The sequence below is a fragment of the Cydia pomonella genome, chromosome 26 (assembly GCF_033807575.1).
Source record: "Cydia pomonella isolate Wapato2018A chromosome 26, ilCydPomo1, whole genome shotgun sequence".
Taxonomy (NCBI): domain Eukaryota; kingdom Metazoa; phylum Arthropoda; class Insecta; order Lepidoptera; family Tortricidae; genus Cydia; species Cydia pomonella.
In genome coordinates, this window is record NC_084728.1 from 6,073,033 (window position 1) to 6,094,872 (window position 21,840).

Consider the following 21,840-nt stretch of genomic DNA (forward strand, 5'->3'; position numbering starts at 1 on the left):
AGAAAAAAATCATAACGTTTGTGTTATAAATATTACAATAATGTCCTTCCCCTCCAAAGTGTGCCAGCGCCACTAGGTAAACACCACATTTTTATAGGAATATAACGCTATGGTGGCGCTTAACTCTGTCGCAGTGTGAATGCAATCAGTTTTCGTGTGCTGTCGCCATTTGTATGGTTGGTGTACACACTGTCGTGTCGGATAAAGCTAATTCTGCTTGACATTTGCAATGTCAAATTGGGCTAACATAGGTCAATCTAAAGTATGGATGGTACAGAAAGGACGACAATCTCTTATGGCAGAACTATTGCAAAAGTGACCAGCTTTCAGCTTTAACCCTTTGAACGCCAAGAAAATAAAATAAAAGCGTCGTTATCTAGTCCACAGCACCAAGGCAACTATAGGTGTCATGACGTACGCTGTCAAAGTAAACTTTTTTTCAAGTAAGGGTTAGGAACAAAAGGTTAAATTATAGTTCCTAATAATCTCTCCAGTGGCGCTAGGTAGGCTCGTCGTAATTTGGTCGGGTTATTTGCTGCTCCTCCCCATTTCATCTCTATATTATTATACGTATATGATTCATGTAATATCCATGAGCCTACCTAGCGCCACCGGAGAGATTAGGAACTATTATTTAACCTTTTCAACGCTTTCTCCCTCTCATCAAAATGTGGCATACACGCCAATATGTCAACTATTGAGAAACGAATTTAAACCTTATCTGTCAACAGTAAAATTGCTTTGACAGCGTCTGCCATGACATCTTTAGTGGTCGTTGGCGTGGTAGGCACGACAGCACACGACCACTTTAGTGGCTCTTGGCGTTCAAAAGGTTAAAGCTGAAAGCTGGTTACTTTTGCAATAGTTGTCATAAGGCCCCATACGCACTATGCGGCCAGCCGCGTGCGGTTGCGGCGGACCGCTTAGTGCGTTCAGTATTTATGGTTGCGGTTTCATACATTCTTAACCGTCATGCGGCTGTCCGCACGCGGCTAGCCGCTTAGTGCGTACGTAGCCTAAGAGATTTTCGTCCTTTCTCTACCGTCTAATAGACGCAGGATGGGTGATAGGTTAGGATGAGCGAAAACGAGATATGCAGTACAGATTAACATTCTGAACGCCAAAAATACCTACAATCGTCGTTACTTGTCGTACCCACAGGGCCAAGGACACCTATAGGTGTTCTGGCAGACGCTGTCAAAGTAACCTTCACACTTTCGAATACCTAAGGTTTACATTGGCCCCCTTGCGCCCGGGATTTTGGTGTTTGATGTTGTGTTTATGACATAAAGCATTCAAAGGGTTAATGTATGGGTATCAAAGAGAATTTGAAATAGAGGTGGATTGTAAAAAAAAAACTTTGTAACCACGATAAATTACTGCCATTTTCCGACACATGATTAAAACTTTTAGAACGCCATTTGACTTTGATCATTATTCTTTCACTGATATATGTTAAATTTGTTAATGAATAAATCTAATAGATCAAAAGCCAAATGCATGGCGGTATCGTTTCGAGCGATGGCGCCACAACCTTTAGCCGATGCTTGGTATGATGTTGCCACTTTTTATTCGTGCGTTCCAAAAGTTTTAATCATATGTCGAAAGATGGCAGTAACTTTACTGTGGCTACAAAATTTGCTCTTTGGTAATATGTAGTCGCCATTATATATATTGGAGCGGCCAAGATACTCACAAATATCTGAACATGCCTCTATTGTCAAGGCGTTAGAGTGCATGTTTCGATTTTTTTGTGCACTTCGGCCGCTTCGTTATGAGCGGTTTCAGCCTAGCGTATACGGCCCTTACAGCGATACGAGCTTATACGCGCGTTACATTTCCCTGCATTTGCTTTTTACGGGCATACGCGCGCGTTACTTTTACCTACATTTAGTCTATACCAGCTTACGCGCGCGTACACGTACGCTTGTATAAAACGCTAATCGGAAACGGCCGTATACCTCATGGTGACACGCGACTATTAGTATATCTAAATTGACCAACGTAGACCCGATACGTACTTCGGACGTAAGTATGGAGTTCTCTACCGTCCATAGACGTAAGGTTAATGTACTAAGGGGGTTAATATTACGGCTTTGTTGATTAATGCGTTGTTTATGGTCACCAAAAACGATTTTCACGGTAGACCATCGAGGTCTACCGCGAAAATCGAAATTTCTCTATCCGCCATTATATCGCTCGTTTATGCAAGAGTGATAGACGGATAGCAAAATTTTGATTTTCGCGGTAGGCACTTCATACTGATTTTTTTAACCCTTTGAACGCCAATAACACCTAAAGGCGTCGTCGCTCGGCGTGCTCACAGCGCCACGACGCTGTGGGCACGACTAGTAACGACGACTTTAGAAATATAATAGTGCATTCCCTTTTACCATAATTATACCTGATATAAACGATTTTGTAACGCTACTATGTAAACTAAATAAAAAAAGAGTTTAAAAATCTTGCCCTTGGTTCCACTCTAATAATAGGACGTACAGTAACGTACGTCTGAAATATACACCACCTTAATATATGGGCAATAAAGTCGTGTACACATATTTTTGGCACTTTTTTTGTATCGATATTTTCAGACGTGCCCGTACTATTATAGCAGTTTGTCATCCGTTTGCATATCTCACGTACACAGACCATTTGTCACAGTTAAAGCTTTCACTACTTAAATTTATTTTTTAGGAAATTTCATGTCACCGGTGAGTGACGTTAATCAGTCCGCTAATTGCGGTTGGTGCGACTGGCCCTTAGTATCGCTTTCAGACTTCGGTTACTAGACATCTCAGTCATTCATTTTCTTCTTGGTCGAATCATCAATTACATAATCAGTTTACCTATTCTCTTTCAGCCTTTTACATTAATATATTATATTATCTATACGACTTTGTATTGTCTCGCCGACTGCATCACATTTCCTTACGATAAGTTTCCTTCCTGTCTATAAGTGATCGATATACTCGTATCACAGGCCATTTACATTATATACAGCTTATATAAGTATTACATTTTAAGTGCAATTTCCAAGGCCTCTGCATGCTGCTATTATTTTTTACGGTCACCAAAAACGTATCAAGAAGTTATCTGTAACCGTACGCATTGTTATCCAATCCATTATTATAGTTAACCATCTTCTACCTGCGACTTCGTCTGCGTGGGATGATGATGATGATTGATAAAAACTATCCTATTATCTTCCTCGGGCCTCAAACTACCTCCAGAACAAATTTTATCTAAAGCGGTTTAAACGTGAAGTGGTAACTGAGAGAGAGATAGAGATAGAGAGAGAGAGAGAGAGAGACAGACAAACGGACGAAAAGCCGAACCTAATATAGACATAAAACAGCTCTAGAATAGCTACATACTCGTAGTCTTAGCCTACAGGTACAGTTGACATAAAAGTGTTTAAGAGGTTCACCGAGCCACAGGTAGCTGTATTGGTCGCTATAATGCATGCTACTTGTAAGAAGTTAGTGTTACAGCTTAAAGTGAATCGTACAACCTTAACATCCATACACGCAATAAGCAGCTGCTATTTGCGTTTTCTGGGTCTAAACAGGCGTAAAAAAGTCTTTTAGAGCTCCTTATATCGGAAAAGAAAATAATACTTCACCCTTATAAGACGCTATTGTAGATCCTGTAGTTACAAACGAGTTACATCTTAATAATGATGTTACTGGAGTCTTACAAGCTAAACCTATAGCTTAGCAAGTACCTATAACGACATCCTAAGGTGACTAATTAATCAATAAATAAAATAAAAAACTATACATTATAACGTAGGTACTTAACAAAAATAGACAGAATTATTACACAATATTGTCATTATGTTGGTATTTATGCACTTAGTACAGAACTTCTCGTATATTGTTTCTTCTTCTCTAAAATTTAATAAGGTGGGCAGCAAATATTAAAATGGTATACTTTATGAATTGTATATACAGATGTCAATCACAATGTAATAAATTAACTGTGATGATGAACTGTGGCCATCGTGGGACTCGAACCCACACCTCTGGATTGCCGATCCGAAATTTGTATCATACTTTTATAATAAAAGTCCCTTTAAAATATGAATAATAAAATAAGTATATAGTTATTGACAGTGTTATTAATTTCGCCGTCAAAATCTGCAGAGAACGTTATCAATGGACAACAATATTTACATTCATCTTTTCGCCATTATATTTCACTCCAAAAGGCAAGCTTGGATCACAAAAAAATGCAACCTGAGTAGATAGTAGCAAAGGAAAAAAAATTTTACAATAACCTCATCAAGTGTTACAAATGTTGTCCAAAAAAAGCTGAAAGGCTCATCTATATAGGTCTAATACTGAAGGAGTAATACTTATAGATACTTAATTTACGCTATTATAGCATGCACTCGTCTACATCTTATTTCTTCCACTAACCCTATTGTCATGTCATATATGTAAGTAAGTAGAATTAAACCTTCAAAAGTACCCTAGAAGTGACTTTAATACTACATACAAGTTTAAGGTTGACATAATATATATGACGACGATACAAGAAAAAAGGGCCTTTCTCAAATTGGTAAAAAGGAATGCTTTTCTTACTACTACTACTAAACACATACCATGGGCAATCGTCATAGTCTCAATTTATGGATCCCATGAATTAATCACACAATAAAAATGTCTGTGCATTAGAACAGAGTATATCCACAGAACGTAACATTCTGATATACCATGTCCGGATGATACTGTCTTCTAATGCACAATATAGTTGTTTTATTAGGCAATATGGAGAATTAATAATAAATAGGCAAACTTATACTAATACATTTAAGGGTAAATTGTCTTGTTTGCTTCAGGTTCGATCTTATAGGCTGGTCACACATATTGAAAGTAGATACACCCGCATCTCTGAAAAAGAAATTGTGCGTTTTAGTTTTGGTTACGCTTACCTAGGGTGACTGCTATAGTTATTGGCCACTCCTAACAAATCAGGAAGAAAGAAGCCAATTGAAGTCTTATTGTGACTATGACTATGAGTGGCCAATTCCCATGTAGTGGCCAATAACTATAGCAGCCACCCTACTTAATTTATTTTTTATACATGAAACAAGCGTTTCAAATTTAGTGCTCTCTAAATATTTTAATTTCAAATTATTTATTTTCAACCATGTACAGTCAGCGTCAAATACTTCGTAGCAGTCAAAGTAGCCAAATAGTTCGGTACACCATATATTTAGTATGTACACAAACACATACAATACGTACCTACATAAAATAAAGTAACACAGTCATAATACCTACAACTTTGGGAACAAATCAAATCATATTATTAAATATTTTGATTTGTGTTTTTTTTTATTAAGTAGTCACAGTAGTAAGTCGAAATAGTAAGTAGTATAATATAAATTATAAACTGAAAAATACAGTCTGTGGCATGCGCAAAACTCAACGAAGTCGGCGATCATTTTAGACTGCTACTCGCTAGACCTGATCGCTTCAGTGAGTGTAAAATTAAAGGGAGTTAAAAGCGACGAAAGAGCTTGTCAGACTGTCTTCTCTTATAGACGGACTTCCCGACATTGACCTTTACCGAAATTCAACAGCGTAAAACACAATAAGTCCAAATTCATTTAAATATCAGTAATTACGTACCACAAGGCAAAACGGCTCCTTGTCGATATATGTGGGCCTGGTCGCAATGGGAGGGCACAACGTGTCGTCATGGAGGCCCTCGGGAAAGACTTTCAGTAAATCTCCACGATCATTTATTTATTACAATATGTACACAAGTACATCACATTATATTTGTTTTTCTTGATTTTATAACAATCATCTTAAAACCGTGGCATACTTTTGGATATTCTGTCATCTTGATTTATAATTTAAAAAAATAACTTTTCGCATTTTCGGGCCCAATTTTTAGCTGGTCAACTTTTTTTTTGTATGAAATATTAATGTCTACCTCTATGAGTACATAATATAATTAAACGGATCGTTTATTTCAATGAAATATAAAATAAAAATACATATTGTATGTGTTTGCGCCATACGAGTACATATAGTTGAACCGAATTCTAAGACTGCCTCTTCGTCTTAGACGCTAAGAGTCCTGGTTGCACAATAAAGTACTTAATAAGAAAGTATCTAATAAATTAAAAAGTTACTTAAGAGAAAAAATACTGCCTTATGTGAAACGTTTCTGTTTAATAATAATTTTTAATTTCGTTGGTATGTTATGAAATGTTAAGAACGCAAACATTTGATTTATATAAACGTTATTATGAATGTCTGCCTACATGGAATGGGGTCCATTTGACTTTGATATTAGAGAACGAGTGATGTAGCACGGTAATATTACCTATTAGGTACCACAATATGTACATATTTATTAATAAACATACCTTATGACAGCAATCTTTTTTTCAGGAGCAGTTCCGCTGAACACTTAATTCCTCTGGTTTCGTTTGCATATCAAAAAACACACAAACACAAAACACACAAATTTGCACAAATTTTCACTGCAAGTATTATACAATATATATTTAAGTTATCATGTTTATATACATACAAGTACATATAAGTTTTGGGTCATTGTATATAACAAGTAATATTTACAAATGATAGATGTCCATTAGGATATAATACTAGCGTCTCTAATTATCGAATCTTGTAAATTACAATTGTTTATCTCGCTTTCGAATTTATTAATGATCTGCCGGTAGGGTGCAGAGTAAAATATACTAACTTTGTAAATCAGCAGCACCGTGGGTCTTGGCTTCCAGTACAGGATACGCAACTCGCGTTGTTTTGCGCGACTTCTCGCATAGCATCGTTGCTCAAAATTCGGACTCTTCCTCCAACGAAACCTGATTTAATATAAAACTGTTTTAGGTACCTATCGAAGTCTAGTTATTATTTATGTTACCCTCTTAATTAAGTAATATTATTTATATTGCATTTATTTAAGTACTAGTTTCTGCCCTCGACTTCGTACGCGTAGACGTAGAATGATGATGAATCATAGAAACTATCCTGATGTCCTTCCCCGGCTCTGAAACAATCTCCATACCAAATTTTACACAGAGTTTATTTTTTATTTTATTGATTCAAAAAATTTACACAGCATTACAGCAAACTAATACACTGTGAAATTTTTAATAGACAGTATGTATACAAACTAGGTACATGATACAGTCTAGAAAGGAAAAAGAGAACAAATGTAAGAAAGAAAAACAAATAAAAAACAGAAGATTCTCGCTTATCCATCGTCTCACAGAACTTCATACATTCTTTACACATATCCATCCTACTACTTGCAAATACATTACATTCCGGTGCTGATGCGAGGAGCGCGATATATTGTAGAGCGCGGACAAGTGGTGATTTGCCATGGGACATAGTGCGTGTTTTAGGCACCGCTAATAGGTGACGAATTCGTGGTCGGAAATTAAATTGGGCCTTAGCCACAGATGGAACGAACAGGCGTACGAGCTGTGCAACCAGTTCAGGCCAGTCTGAGTTCCACCGTAAGACGTTACATACAGTAGTCAATAGCCTGTAGTTACATCTCACCTCTAAGGAATTAAACCCTAAAACGCCAAGCAGGAACTTTGATGGGTACAAATATGGGTAATACCCGTAAACCTTTTTATATAAGAATCGCAGAAACGCTTTCTGGATTTTTTCCATAAGCAAGACGAGTGATATGAGTTATTATCGCATTTATAATATTTATAATATATATAGTAAGAATGGTAGAAGTGTGTAGATTATCGTAAAAAAATAAACAAAATGAAATAGATATTAAACAATGGCGACGCCTTTTCGAGAGAAAGAAACCTTTTTTAATTCTGAGTTCTAAACTTTGACTAGCACTCAATTATACTTTAGGCTCCTGGGCGGGAAATGGATTACCTACACAATGATACTTGAGACCGTGTGATCGACAAGAACAAACTCATCTCCACTTTAGGAAGTTGTAAGGTAATGCCCTAATATATATTTTTTACATCTAATACCTTTGGTATTGTTTCCTTGTATACCTATATACCACTGTAACTTGGAATGCGACTCGCAAAATGCTATTAGACCAACCCACTTGTGGGGCTATTTAGAATTTTGATAACGGGTATCCATATTATGTAAAGCTTACCGTTTGTATTTTGTACCATCGTAATGGAAGACGGGAGTTAAATCAAAAGCGCAACTACATACATACATGCATAAGCAACATATGGACGTGTTTAATAAGATAACTTTGTCAAGTTTACATGATCAGTAAAAAAACCTATTCTGGTCAATTCTATTCAGTTTGCGAAGAATGCCTATTCAGTATATATTATGTATACTTTTTTATTCACACTGATTAAATTTTCGAAGTTTATTTAATTTCTAAGAGTGGCGAAAGTACGTCCAATAAAAACCTCTCAAGTCTCCACATATAAATTAGTTTTCTAACAAGGATTCGAACCCAGAGTCGCTTTTCTCTTAGCCAGGGTTTCTATCCAAAAGGCTACAAACAGTTATCTTAGTTTCAATTCTGCTAAGTGGTGCAGTAAGTGGATTGTAACATCTATATTTTCTTACCAGGATTCGAACCTGGGACCGCCTACTTCTTAGATAGGGTCGCTTAGGCTTAAATTAGGCTTAGTCTTCGTCTCAGTTTAAAGTAGTTTGTAGGGATCCTTCTTACAAATATCAACATCTTCGTCACATGTAATATACGAACACACATACATACTTAACGATATGATTCCATACTCGTACATACCTACGTGCACGGCAAATACTTCGCTTTACATTATGATACAAAATCAATAGATATAAATAAGGCTTAATTAGTACCTACAACACAAGCCTAGGTACCTACAACACAAGCCTTATTGAGCTTACTGAGGGACTTAGTCAATTTGTGTAATAATGTCCTATAATATTTATTTATTTATTTATTTATTAGTAACATAATTAGGTACTTATTATAATGAAAGGGTTTTTTTTGCAATGTTTCAAATTGGCTAAGAGGTAGTTCGTTAAAAATATGTATTGCGTACGCGATCCAATATTCCCTTCTCATCTCCTGTAGCCAGGATTTCAGGATAAAACTAACCTACATCCTATCTCCGAGGACTCCCTGAATTGAACTTCATTTGAATCAGAGTTAGATACTAATCGCATTTATAATATTAGTAGGGATTTACATTTAACATTACACTTATTAGATATACCTAGTCAAATGTTCCGAACTCTACAGCCGCTACTTATACGTATAGTCAGCATCAAAAGTAGCTATCATTCTACATACATTCATACACACATTGGACATACATGCCTACGCATGTGTAGTCTTTAAGAAGCTAATACTAAGTACTATAAGTTTAAATTAAAAAAAAACAGTGATAATTACAACAATGTCACCTCACAACCATCTAAGAACCATCGCTGGTGTATCACAAATGCTTTACATATAACTTAACCTAAAGAGATACGTCTCTATACACAAAAAACCGGCCAAGTGCGGGTTGGACTCTACGAAGGGTTCCGTACAATTATCTATAAAACGGCAAAAAAATATGTTTGTTGTATGGGAGGCCCCTTAAATATTTATTTAATTTTGTTTTTTAGTAGGTATATGTTGCTATAGCGGCAACAGAAATACATTATCTGTGCAAATTTCAACTTTCTCACTATCACGGTTCATGAGATACAGCCTGGTGACAGACGGACGGACGGACAGACAGACAGACGCACGGACGGACAGACGGACAGACGGACGGACGGACAGACGGACGGGCGGACGGAAGGACGCACAGATGGACGGACGGACGGACGGACAGACGGGCGGACGGACGGACAGACGGACAGACGGACGAACAGACGGACGGACGGCCGGACAGCGGAGTCTAAGTAATAGGGTCCCGCTTTACCCTTTGGGTACGGAACCCTAAAAAATCAACTGCGACAAAATACTTTTGAACGCGAACTGTACAGATATATTGGAAAAGTGTTCGATGGTGGCAGATACTTTTGGCGCGTTGTTTTATCCACTATGATAGATGCTGACAGTACCTGTTAGCGACGCGACTGAAAAACCTTAGATGACGCTAAGATTAGTTAAGTTGAAATACGATTAAGGCTGTATTCGAAATAAAGATTTTATCCGTTAGGTAGGGCAAGCAGAAAATTAGATTGTTATTAGACATAAGAATTGTGTAATCGTTCGTTATATCAGGTATTATTCGATATTTAGGTCACGCAAACCCTAAATCCCAATTCCTTATTCGAAGAGCGAGATGGACGAAGGAATAAGAAAATAAAGAAAACTTATTCATTGGTTCATAATTATAGCCAATCACACGCAAATAAAGACAAGGAAAGGTAAAAAACAGCGAGACAGAAAATCTCGATCGTGATTGGTCAGTCAATTTCCCGTATAGAATTCGATTGCGCTCAGTTGTACTATGAGACGCACATATTTAGGTTATTATCGCAGTAATTACTTTAATTAGACAAATGAATGTTACGTATAATCGTAGAGCGTGAATTGCTTAACACCCTAATATAGGTCATATTATCGTAATCCTAGCTATTAGATAATAGCATACCGTAAACCGTCGAGAAACGGGCTATTGTTCCGAGCGCGGGCGAACAATAGGCTTTGTATTCGTAAAGTAAGCGAGTCGGACAGGTGTTATTGTTTTGTTTCACTGACCTAGTAACCGAGTTAGCGTGTTATGCAATATTTAAGTCAATAATTAGATATTTGTGAGAATTATAGTTATGTAAACGATAACGAGATAACACGATTTAACCCGAACAAAGCCGAATCAAGTAACCGACCAATCAGAGGGCTTGATTCAGAACGAATCGAAACGCGTCTTATCTCCTTATCGTAAGGGTGTTCCTTTTCTACGAAATTCGTATATAAGCGAGGAAGGAACGGAGTGAAATCGTAGTCAGTCGTCGAGTGATCCAGCAACAAGAAGCCTCAAGAAAACCAAGAAGAAGCCAACCGGAAGAGAACCAGAAGCGGTTCAATCGCGTAGTAGGGATTGTAGGAGTATTTTTATACCTTTGTATCGCGTGTAATAAAAGTCAGTTTGTGCGAAACAGTAGTTTATTTAGCTATCTCCTCGCGTATCGTATTCGCTCCTCTTCACGCGGCGACGTAGAGGGCCGTGGTCACGGTCTTGGCAGTAGGAGTGGTGGCGACAGCCCGGTGCCTTCTCCATTGAGCTATCGTCGGCAGATATAGCGCCGCGGGCTGCTATATTTTCCTGGTCCTTCGAGCACCGGATTAACTGTCAGCCCATCAAGACCGTCGAGATCAGCTTCTACTCTGCGTGAAGAACCCCATCGTGCGACATCGTCAAGATGCCGATAATTCGGACCAAGAAGGCTACGTCGGTACAGAGCGACGAAGACAGGCAGCGTTTCCTAGAAGAAGGCGCGGCGGCGGCCCAACATCGTGAGGTTGCCCGCGAACACGCTGAGAGGACTGAGGACGCCGACGCGGAGCGCCCTCCCCTCCCCCCTGGCGAGTCGGCCGACGCAGCAGCGGTCACCCATCGAGCTGCTAGCGCGGAACCGTTAGGCGCAGCGGCTACATTATCGATCGACGACGTCTACCAGAGGCCACCGAGGTCTCCCTCGCAAGATACGATGTTGCTATGGCGGAGGGACCTGAACCAACGCCTGCGACGTCTTGCGAGACCTACACCGATCCCGTTACGTCATCCGAAGACAGTGGTTAAAGACGTTACCACATCGCAACGACCGAAGGATACTCCAAAGGAGGCGAGCACTCCGGGTAGGCACACCCGTGCGCAGTCCGTGTGCTCACAAGCGAGTACCGTCATCGAGGCCAGACTCTCGCAAGCCGAGCTGGAGGCGAGCGAGCGGCTAGCGGAGATTCAGAAGAAGGAGCTGCAGTTAGAAGCCGAGTTAGTGAAGAAGAGGCTGGAAGCCCAGAAGCTGCAAATTCGTGCAGAAGCCAGTGAATCCGACGCGGCATCCGATAGGAGCGAAATCGGACCGCAACACCAGCGCATCCTGACATGGATCGACGAATCGCAGGACAAGACGCTAACCGAGCCCGTCAAGTCCAAGAAGAGGTTAGCCAACGAGCCCCCACCGGATTACGAGACTCCAAGGCGCTCCACGCGGGAAGAGAGGCATATTCGACGTCGCTCACCGAGCCGCGAGGACCGTCGGCGATCGTTATCGCCACCGATCGAGCCCCGTACGCCGCACACGGAGCGTACACAGCTCACTCAAGAAGGAACCGTAGCGGAGTCTATGTTGCAGTTATTCGAGAAGATGCAAATGGCGGCTCGACCGGCACCGAAGGATATCTTCGAACTACCTCACTTCTACGGAGATGTGAGTGAGTGGCGAAGTTTCTACAACACGTACACCGAGACGTCGAGAAGATACAAGTTTACCGACTACGAGAACGTCGCTAGACTGCGTATGGCGTTACGCGGGGACGCGAAGACATGTGTGTCACACGTCCTATCGACCGCAACTCGTCCAGATATGATTATACGAATACTGAAAAAGCAGTTTGGTCGGAGCGAAGTATTGCTAGACAGAGCAATCGAAGATTTGCGCAAGCTGCCAGCGTTGGGACCTACAGCGAACGATCTCAACAGCTTCGCAATCAAAATTATGAACATAGTGTCCACTATTATGGATATAGATCGGAGACACTACGCCGACAACCCGTTGCTGATTCGCGAAGTAACGGACCGGTTATCGCCCCATATTCGAAGCAGGTGGTGCGACTACGCACGCAATCATCGTGATACCGACGAACCCGAGATCCTGCAACTTGCTGACTTTCTGATGGAGGAAAGTGAACAAGAAATGGCGTTTTGTCATGCCCGCGCAGCCCCGAGGCGTGCGCAGGTACCGTCAGCAGCACCGAACGCGCGCGCGACCGGCACTCGTACGAATACATCCGCGCCGCGTTATCCGATTCCCGCTACCACACCCGGAGGTCGATACGCCACAGCACAGAAGGTGACGTATGCGACGCGTCAAGCCAGTACATCGAAGTCGACGTGCCTGTATTGCGGCGGCAATCATTCAACGCCGGAATGTCGCAAGCTAGCCGCACAAAGCATAGGCGCAAGATGGGAGTGGGCAAAACTCAACCGTATATGCTATAGGTGCATGGACGCGAAGCACCTCAAAATACAGTGCAAGGCGAAAGGGTGCGGTGTGGCAGGCTGTCCGCACGTGCATCATCGTCTGCTCCACGCGGAGACGACGCAGGAGCTCCGTGATAATACCGCGATGGCGATGACTCATGCTACGCAACGAGCGGCCGTACCGCGAGTTACTACAGCATCGATCGAGCCGACGGCGGCACAAGAGCCGCAATCTACGCAAGTTACGCAACGAGAGGACAACGACCCACGAGTCTACGTGTCATCGACCCCGAACTACAACGTGTTATTGAAAGTGTTGCCTGTAACGGTAACAGGCCCGCAAGGAACAGCGCATATTTTCGCTTTTATCGACGACGGATCGACATTGTCGATGATCGATCAAGACGTTGCTGATGAGATAGGTGCAGTGGGTCAAGACGAGCCGTTATGTATTCGAGGAATAAGGAATCTCAAGCACACGTCGATAACACAGACTGTTAAGGCCACCGTGAGACCGGCGAAAGGAGGTACCGAACACGAGATTACCGTCAAGACCGTAGATGGCCTAGGAATCAGGTCACAGTCGCTCAATAAGGAGCAACTACTCAAATATAAACATCTGGCGGACTTAGGCGACGAATGCTACGTCGGAACAGGCGTACCACAGATGTTAATCGGAGGTGATTATAGTCACTTGATTACACCGACGGAAATCAGGCAGGGCGGCGAGAACGAGCCGTGCGCTATGAAAACACCACTAGGTTGGGCGTTTTTCGGTAGAATGCCACGCATCATTCGTACGAACGAGCAAACCGTGTTACACTGCCGTATGGGGAATGAAGATCTCAACGAGCAAGTGAAGAAACATTGGTCGATCGAGGCGTTAGGCGTAACGCAAAAGGAGAACGTGAGTCCGAGCGATCAACGAGCCATCGATATATTTAATAAAACCGTGAGAAAAGTCGGAAATCGCTACGAGGTTGGCCAGCTATGGGCGTCAGACGACGTGAAGTTACCACCGAGCTACGCTATGGCGCGTTCAAGATTACATAGCTTGGAAGCGAGAATGCGTCGCGACAAGGACTTCGCAGAGGACTACGAAGCCCAGATTCAGAAGTTGCTGAAAAAAGGATATGCCGAGCGTATTATGGAACCACCGCAAACCGACAAGACTTGGTTTTTGCCGCACTTTAGTGTTTTTAATTTGAATAAAGGCAAAGGAAGAGCCGTATTCGATTGTGCCGCGAAAAGTCAAGGAAATAGTCTGAACGACTATATTTTAGCGGGACCAGACCTGCTAAAAAGCCTACTGGGTATACTACTGAGGTTTCGCGAATGGAGCTTCGCAGTAGTAGCAGATATACAGGAGATGTTTCTGCAAATCCAGATTCGAGCCGAAGACCAGCAGAGCCAGCTATTCTTGTGGCGAGGTACGAGAAGAGACATGGAGCCGCAAGTCTACAAACTAAACAGAGTTTGTTTCGGAAACGTATCGTCACCGTTTCTCGCGCATTCAGTGCGCAATCGTAACGCAACCGACAACGAGGACAAGTATCCAGAGGCGGTCTACGATATACACAATAATCATTACATGGATGATTATGTGGCGTCCTACAAGACTGAAGATGAGCTACTGAGAGTGTCATCGCAGGTACGAGACTCTCACGCCGAGGGAAACTTTCACCTACGAGGCTACGCGAGCAACAGCGAGCGACTGTTAGCGAGCATCGAGCCAGAGCTTCACGCACAAGAACCGACGCATCTAGGCGAGAAGCAACAGACCGTTCTAGGAATGACTTGGGATCCTAGCACCGATACTCTAGGATACAATACGAAGATGCTGCGCGTACCGGACGCAGTAAAGAATCACGAGCGATCACCGACGAAACGAGAGTTACTCAGCGCGATTATGTCAATCTACGACCCGATGGGACTTATCGCTCAATTCGTGATAAGCGCGAAGATAATATTTCAGCGAGTTTGGTCAAAAGGAACGGATTGGGACGCACCGCTACCGCACCAAGAAGGTGAAGACTTTTTTCAGTGGCTGAATGCACTGAAACATGTAGCTACGCTACGCATACCGCGACAGTACGAGACACCGAGAGCTGCTACGAAATATACTCTGCATATTTTCACCGACGCGTCAACGGAAGCATATTGCGCTGCAGCATATTGGCGCATAGAAAACTCAGAGCAAGAGGTTCGAGTAAGTTTAGCAGCGGGCAAAAGCAGAGTTTGTCCACTGAAGGTGCTATCCGTACCGAAATTGGAGCTAACGGCGGCAGTCATCGGAGTACGGTTAGCAGAAACGATCTGTAACGAGCAACGATACGACATCGACGAAGTGATTTATTGGACGGATTCAAGAGTCCTACTAGGATGGATTAAAGACGACGCACGAAACTACAAGCCATTCGTATCACATCGATTAGCCGAGATCACCGAGAAATCGAATCGTCAAGCATGGAGATATGTACCGACCGATCTTAATCCGGCAGACCATGCTACACGAGGCAAGCCTACAAGGAGGATCGACATACAGGACGATTGGTACAGAGGGCCGCAGTTTCTCTACCTAGCCGAGGCGGAGTGGCCGAGCCGAGATATCACAGTAAACCGCACCGAAGATCTCCCTGAAAGGAAGCTGAAAGTCAAGTCAGGAATCGTTTTATCGACTACGACATCGAAAATGGAGCCATCAAGCGTATTACCCAATATACGTCGCTTCAGTAATTACGATCGATTGATTAATTCGACAGCCTACGTGCTACTTTTCATCGATAAGCTGAAATCCAAGAATAGGAGACTACAGCTACAAGTGCAACACATTAAGCGAGCAGAGCATATGTGGATACAGAATAGTCAACGGAGAAGCTTTCCAGACGAAATACGTACTCTGCACATCGGACGCGAAATCGACAGGAAATCGAAGCTATATACGCTAGCACCAGAGTTATGCGACGACGGCGTGCTACGTATGAAAACGAGATTGGGCAACGCTCCAGTACTCTACACGTCACTACATCCGATAATACTGGACGGCAGAGACTCATTTACTCGATTGCTGATTCAGAGAGCCCACAGACGATCAGCGCACATACACAACGAAGCCGTGATAAATCAGTTACGTCAAGATTATTGGATTTTGCATCTACGACCGATAGTGAAAGCCGTAGCGAGAGACTGCGCACTTTGCAAGCTACGTCGAGCTTCACCGCGAGCGCAGCCCTTCGGAGACCTACCCCCCGAGCGACTACAGGCTTATCAACGACCGTTTACCTACACCGCGCAAGACTATCTAGGCCCCATGTACGTGACAATAGGCCGGCGAAGAGAAAAACGCTGGGTCTGTTTATACACATGCCTAGTCACCAGAGCCATCCATCTGGAAAGCGTGCATAGTTTGTCGACGGACAGCGCGCTACTCGCCCTACGACGATTCGCTGCGCGACGAGGATGGCCACACACGATGTACAGCGACAACGCGACATGCTTCAAGGCAGCATCAACGGAGCTACGAGAAGCATATAAGCAGTGGCTACCACAGCTACGTGCTTACGGTCTACATCATCGGATGGAATGGAAGTTCATCCCGCCTGGTAATCCCTCTGCAGGCGGAGCTTGGGAACGCATGGTGCGTACCGTGAAGACGGCAATGGCGTACACATTCCATACAAGAGCACCGCGAACAGAAGTCTTCGAAACACTATTAGCAGAGATCGAGAATATCGTTAATAGAAGACCTCTCACACACGTTAACGTCGACCCGCAATCCGAGGAAAGTCTTACACCGGCACACTTTCTACTACTGCACAACGCAAACCTACCTATGATCGGAGTCTACGAAGAAAACGACAAGAAGCAGTGGAAGGTTGCACAGGCGCTCGCAGATCACTTCTGGCGGCGCTGGACGAAAGAGTACTTCCCACTGTTAGCACCACGTAAATCGTCCGACGAGGGAGGACGACAGATCCAGCCGGGAGACGTGGTCATCATCGCTGAACCCAATGGACCTCGCAGCGTATGGCCCAAAGGAGTCGTCGAGGTCGTCTATCCAGGCCCCGATGGACGGGTCCGCTCCGCAGACGTCAGGACGAGGCACGGGACGCTACGCAGGCCGAGCTGCAGACTGGCGGTCATCGCGTCGCAACCCATGCAACAGGAGTCTTCGACTGCGGGGACAAAATGTTAGCGACGCGACTGAAAAACCTTAGATGACGCTAAGATTAGTTAAGTTGAAATACGATTAAGGCTGTATTCGAAATAAAGATTTTATCCGTTAGGTAGGGCAAGCAGAAAATTAGATTGTTATTAGACATAAGAATTGTGTAATCGTTCGTTATATCAGGTATTATTCGATATTTAGGTCACGCAAACCCTAAATCCCAATTCCTTATTCGAAGAGCGAGATGGACGAAGGAATAAGAAAATAAAGAAAACTTATTCATTGGTTCATAATTATAGCCAATCACACGCAAATAAAGACAAGGAAAGGTAAAAAACAGCGAGACAGAAAATCTCGATCGTGATTGGTCAGTCAATTTCCCGTATAGAATTCGATTGCGCTCAGTTGTACTATGAGACGCACATATTTAGGTTATTATCGCAGTAATTACTTTAATTAGACAAATGAATGTTACGTATAATCGTAGAGCGTGAATTGCTTAACACCCTAATATAGGTCATATTATCGTAATCCTAGCTATTAGATAATAGCATACCGTAAACCGTCGAGAAACGGGCTATTGTTCCGAGCGCGGGCGAACAATAGGCTTTGTATTCGTAAAGTAAGCGAGTCGGACAGGTGTTATTGTTTTGTTTCACTGACCTAGTAACCGAGTTAGCGTGTTATGCAATATTTAAGTCAATAATTAGATATTTGTGAGAATTATAGTTATGTAAACGATAACGAGATAACACGATTTAACCCGAACAAAGCCGAATCAAGTAACCGACCAATCAGAGGGCTTGATTCAGAACGAATCGAAACGCGTCTTATCTCCTTATCGTAAGGGTGTTCCTTTTCTACGAAATTCGTATATAAGCGAGGAAGGAACGGAGTGAAATCGTAGTCAGTCGTCGAGTGATCCAGCAACAAGAAGCCTCAAGAAAACCAAGAAGAAGCCAACCGGAAGAGAACCAGAAGCGGTTCAATCGCGTAGTAGGGATTGTAGGAGTATTTTTATACCTTTGTATCGCGTGTAATAAAAGTCAGTTTGTGCGAAACAGTAGTTTATTTAGCTATCTCCTCGCGTATCGTATTCGCTCCTCTTCACGCGGCGACGTAGAGGGCCGTGGTCACGGTCTTGGCAGTAGGAGTGGTGGCGACAGCCCGGTGCCTTCTCCATTGAGCTATCGTCGGCAGATATAGCGCCGCGGGCTGCTATAGTACCACTCTGAAGATTATTTAAATAAGTATTTAGGTTAAAACTACACACCTACTTACAAAATAAAAACAAGCCAATATTGTCACCAATATAATTATAAATTATCTCCGTTTCAATTTGACAACATCGCTCCGATGACACCTGATCACCGCCGTAGCCAAACTAATGAAGAGCTTTTCGTCTAAGCAATGCAAAAAAAAACACACATTAAGGGATGATGAGTTACACATTAAAGTTTCCTAGTACCTATAGGGGAATATGACATAAAAAATATTTTATTTCTGTTACGCACGACTCATATTTGGTACCAACTATTTATGTATATTTGTAGCCATTGTACTATAGTTCTCTACCTTGACAAAAGTACTTACATTAATTTTAGGTAACAGTTCTCACATCGTAACAAAAAGGTTACCAAGGTATTTGCAAAAAACATATCAATTAAATTCCCGTACGAGGATTCGAAGCCAGGCTCGCCTACTTCATAGACAGAGTATTGGTAATACGAGTATGTACTCGTAATTAGTGGTTCTTCTCTAAGCTAACCCACAGACATAACTCGGCAATATTATGCGATTCTTTTTTCTGTTTCTTGGGATATCAGTATATTTGTAATTTATTCATTTATTTAATCATATGACACTATTACAAATGTTGGTCGAATTTCAAAACAAATAAAAAAGTATCAAGGTTAATCACTCAGTGGGTTGCGTTTTCATAATGAGAAAATCGAGACTTTTCGAGGATAAATTCATATGATCTTAAATTACTTAAAGAAGATATAGGCTTACATATCTTTGACTTACTTGTTACGAACATACATGCCTGCGCATGTGTAGTCTTTAAGAAGTTTAAGTTTAAATTTAAAAAAATCGACAATTATAACAATGTCACCTCAAAACCATCTAATAACCATCGCTGGTGTATCACAAATGCTTTACATATAACTGCAACTAGATCAGTAGAACTGATTTGGAAATAATTGGGAATATACATTTCTATGTATACACAATATCTTACCATAAATGCATTTTATATAACGTCTCGGTTTCGTCAGGCATAAGTTTCCGACTGTTAAAATAAGGATCGCCCTCCACTTCTTAATTATTATAAGAAGGTAGCTCAACATGGTTGCTCTGGTCCATTCATGATTTGTCTCCTTGTATATCCAGGCCAGTTGAAAGCAGATTTGCAGTTATGAAAATAAAAAACATTATCAGTCACAATCACTTATATATTAACTGAAAAATACACTCACATAATTAAAGATAACTTAAATAACTTAAGCCCCTTTTTACCCCTTAAGGGTTAAATTTCAGAAAATCCTACCTTAGGGCACCTCTACACCATTTGTACTATATATGTAATGTTTTAAATTTCATAGTTTTAACTTCAACGATTTATTAAGCTGTATGTGTTGTCTGTCAGTATATAAGTAACGAAACTGTTTTATAAATAGGTAAGTTTTTGCCAAAAAAAAAGTTTTTATCCTTTTTGGGTACAAACCTTTGTCGCTGACTGTACTTTTCTTACCATAGGTAACTAAATACTCATCGAGATAATTCTAAAAACCCCAAACACAATATAGTTCCGTTGTTTCATCACAGAGTTTCTATGGCCACCTCCTGTATCCGTCATCAGATCAGCTCGATGGTACCATAATATTGCATTGTCACCCGACTTATATGTTATTATGTATGCAAATCTTCAGCTTAATCGGGAATCGGGAAGTGGGTCAATTTTAGTTTCCAAGATTTGACCCACCCTAACTAACAAACTTACATACTAACAGAGCAAGTTAAATAAAAGCTTGTATGGGCTTACATACACAAATAAAGATATCCGTGTTCATCATGCTAATAAATGCCCTTATCGGGAATCGAACCCGGGATTTGCAGTTTTGTGGGTAGAATCACCAGCAACTACTCGTAAGCTAAGCGACCGTCGTAGATTGCCGACTTGCTGTAACATTACTAAAACCTGGTGCTTATATAAATACTTTGTCAAAATTCAAAACTAGTAATTCATTTTTCATTTTCTTCTTCTGGATCTTACTTTGCATAAGTATCTAAACAATCGTTTTATAACGGTTAAGCTAATTTAATAAAATGAAACCTGTAAGTATGTGATATGAATAAACTAAACTAAACTATCGGACGGGCCGGGCCGTACGCCTGGTTGCCTCTGTAAAAAAGAGTAGCTTATACGTTTTTACTACCTACATCCTAAATGTCATTATCATTATTATACCTATATACACTCCTAGTCTAATGGCTCTAACATACAAATAGACAAACAGACAGACAGACGGACGGACGGACGGACAGACAAAGGACGGACAGCTGGGAACGGACGGACGGACGGACGGCCGACGAACGAACGGACGGACGGACGGACGGACGGCCGACGAACGAACGGACGGACGGACGGACGGACCCCCGACGAACGAACGGACGGACGGACGGACGGACCCCCGACGAACGAACGGACGGACGGACGGACGAACGGGCGGACGGACGGACGGATGGATCTTTATTGCCATTTTGGCTACGAAACCATTAATTCTAAATATTAGAACGTCGTGCTCGACTATAGTTAACTTATAACAAATAATGCTTATAACCTCGGAATACAACAAGTATAATAATAATAATAACTTAAGAGTAGTGAAAATACCTTTGAAATCATTTATTACTCACATATACTTGTGCATCTTATTTCAATTGTTCCAAACATGACTAGGATAGGTAAATTGGTTTATTATGGAGTTCCGTTGATCATTATACGATCTTAATGAGCACTAGAACAGGTCCTCTTTTTCAACAAATTTCAACAAATAAATCTAATGATCAGATATGGAATATAATTAACAAAGTATCTACCTAACTACAGTATTTATTTGTCAAGAATAAGTATAGTGTTTTTACGTGGTAGGTGGCAATTGGTTGCTTATTCTGCTATTAGTACTTTACAGGTTATACCAGCATGCTAATATCTTACGAACGACTATAAAGCTATCATCATAATACTTATAAGTAAACATTGACGGTGTAATGTTTTTTAGGAGCAGCTCCAATTCATCAAGAGTAATTTATTCTTTAGACACATCAAAGACATGCACACAAAAACTGTTAAAATCATAACTCTATCTTTTTGGGTTTGTCGTTATCTCGTTAAATTAAATCAGCCGGATGGAGAGCCTCCTCCTTTTAAAAGTCAGTTGGAAATACAATGATAATTATCGCAGGTCTGCTAGTCCGCTATACTTATAGTCAACAGCAGCAAACGCATGCAATCTTCGTAGAATAA

General features: G+C 41.5%; 1 protein-coding gene across 8 annotated transcripts in view; it reads right to left on the bottom strand.

Annotated features, from left to right (window-relative positions):
* Positions 1 to 21,840, bottom strand: part of LOC133532204 (uncharacterized) — a 34,070-nt gene that overhangs the window by 6,534 nt on the left and 5,696 nt on the right. Inside the window, exons 1-3 of one of the 8 annotated variants that reach the window (XR_009801663.1) lie at positions 19,552 to 21,836; positions 18,537 to 18,712; positions 7,064 to 10,055 (exon numbers count right to left, since the gene is read on the bottom strand). The exons of 2 other annotated variants lie outside the window; for them this stretch is intronic. Coding sequence is in view for 2 of the 6 variants with exons in the window: in XM_061870768.1 (XP_061726752.1) it covers positions 19,552 to 19,592 (41 nt within the window). In the remaining 4 variants the exon portion in view is untranslated. 5 more of the 8 variants (XM_061870768.1, XR_009801666.1, XR_009801665.1 and 2 more) reach the window with 5 other exon arrangements.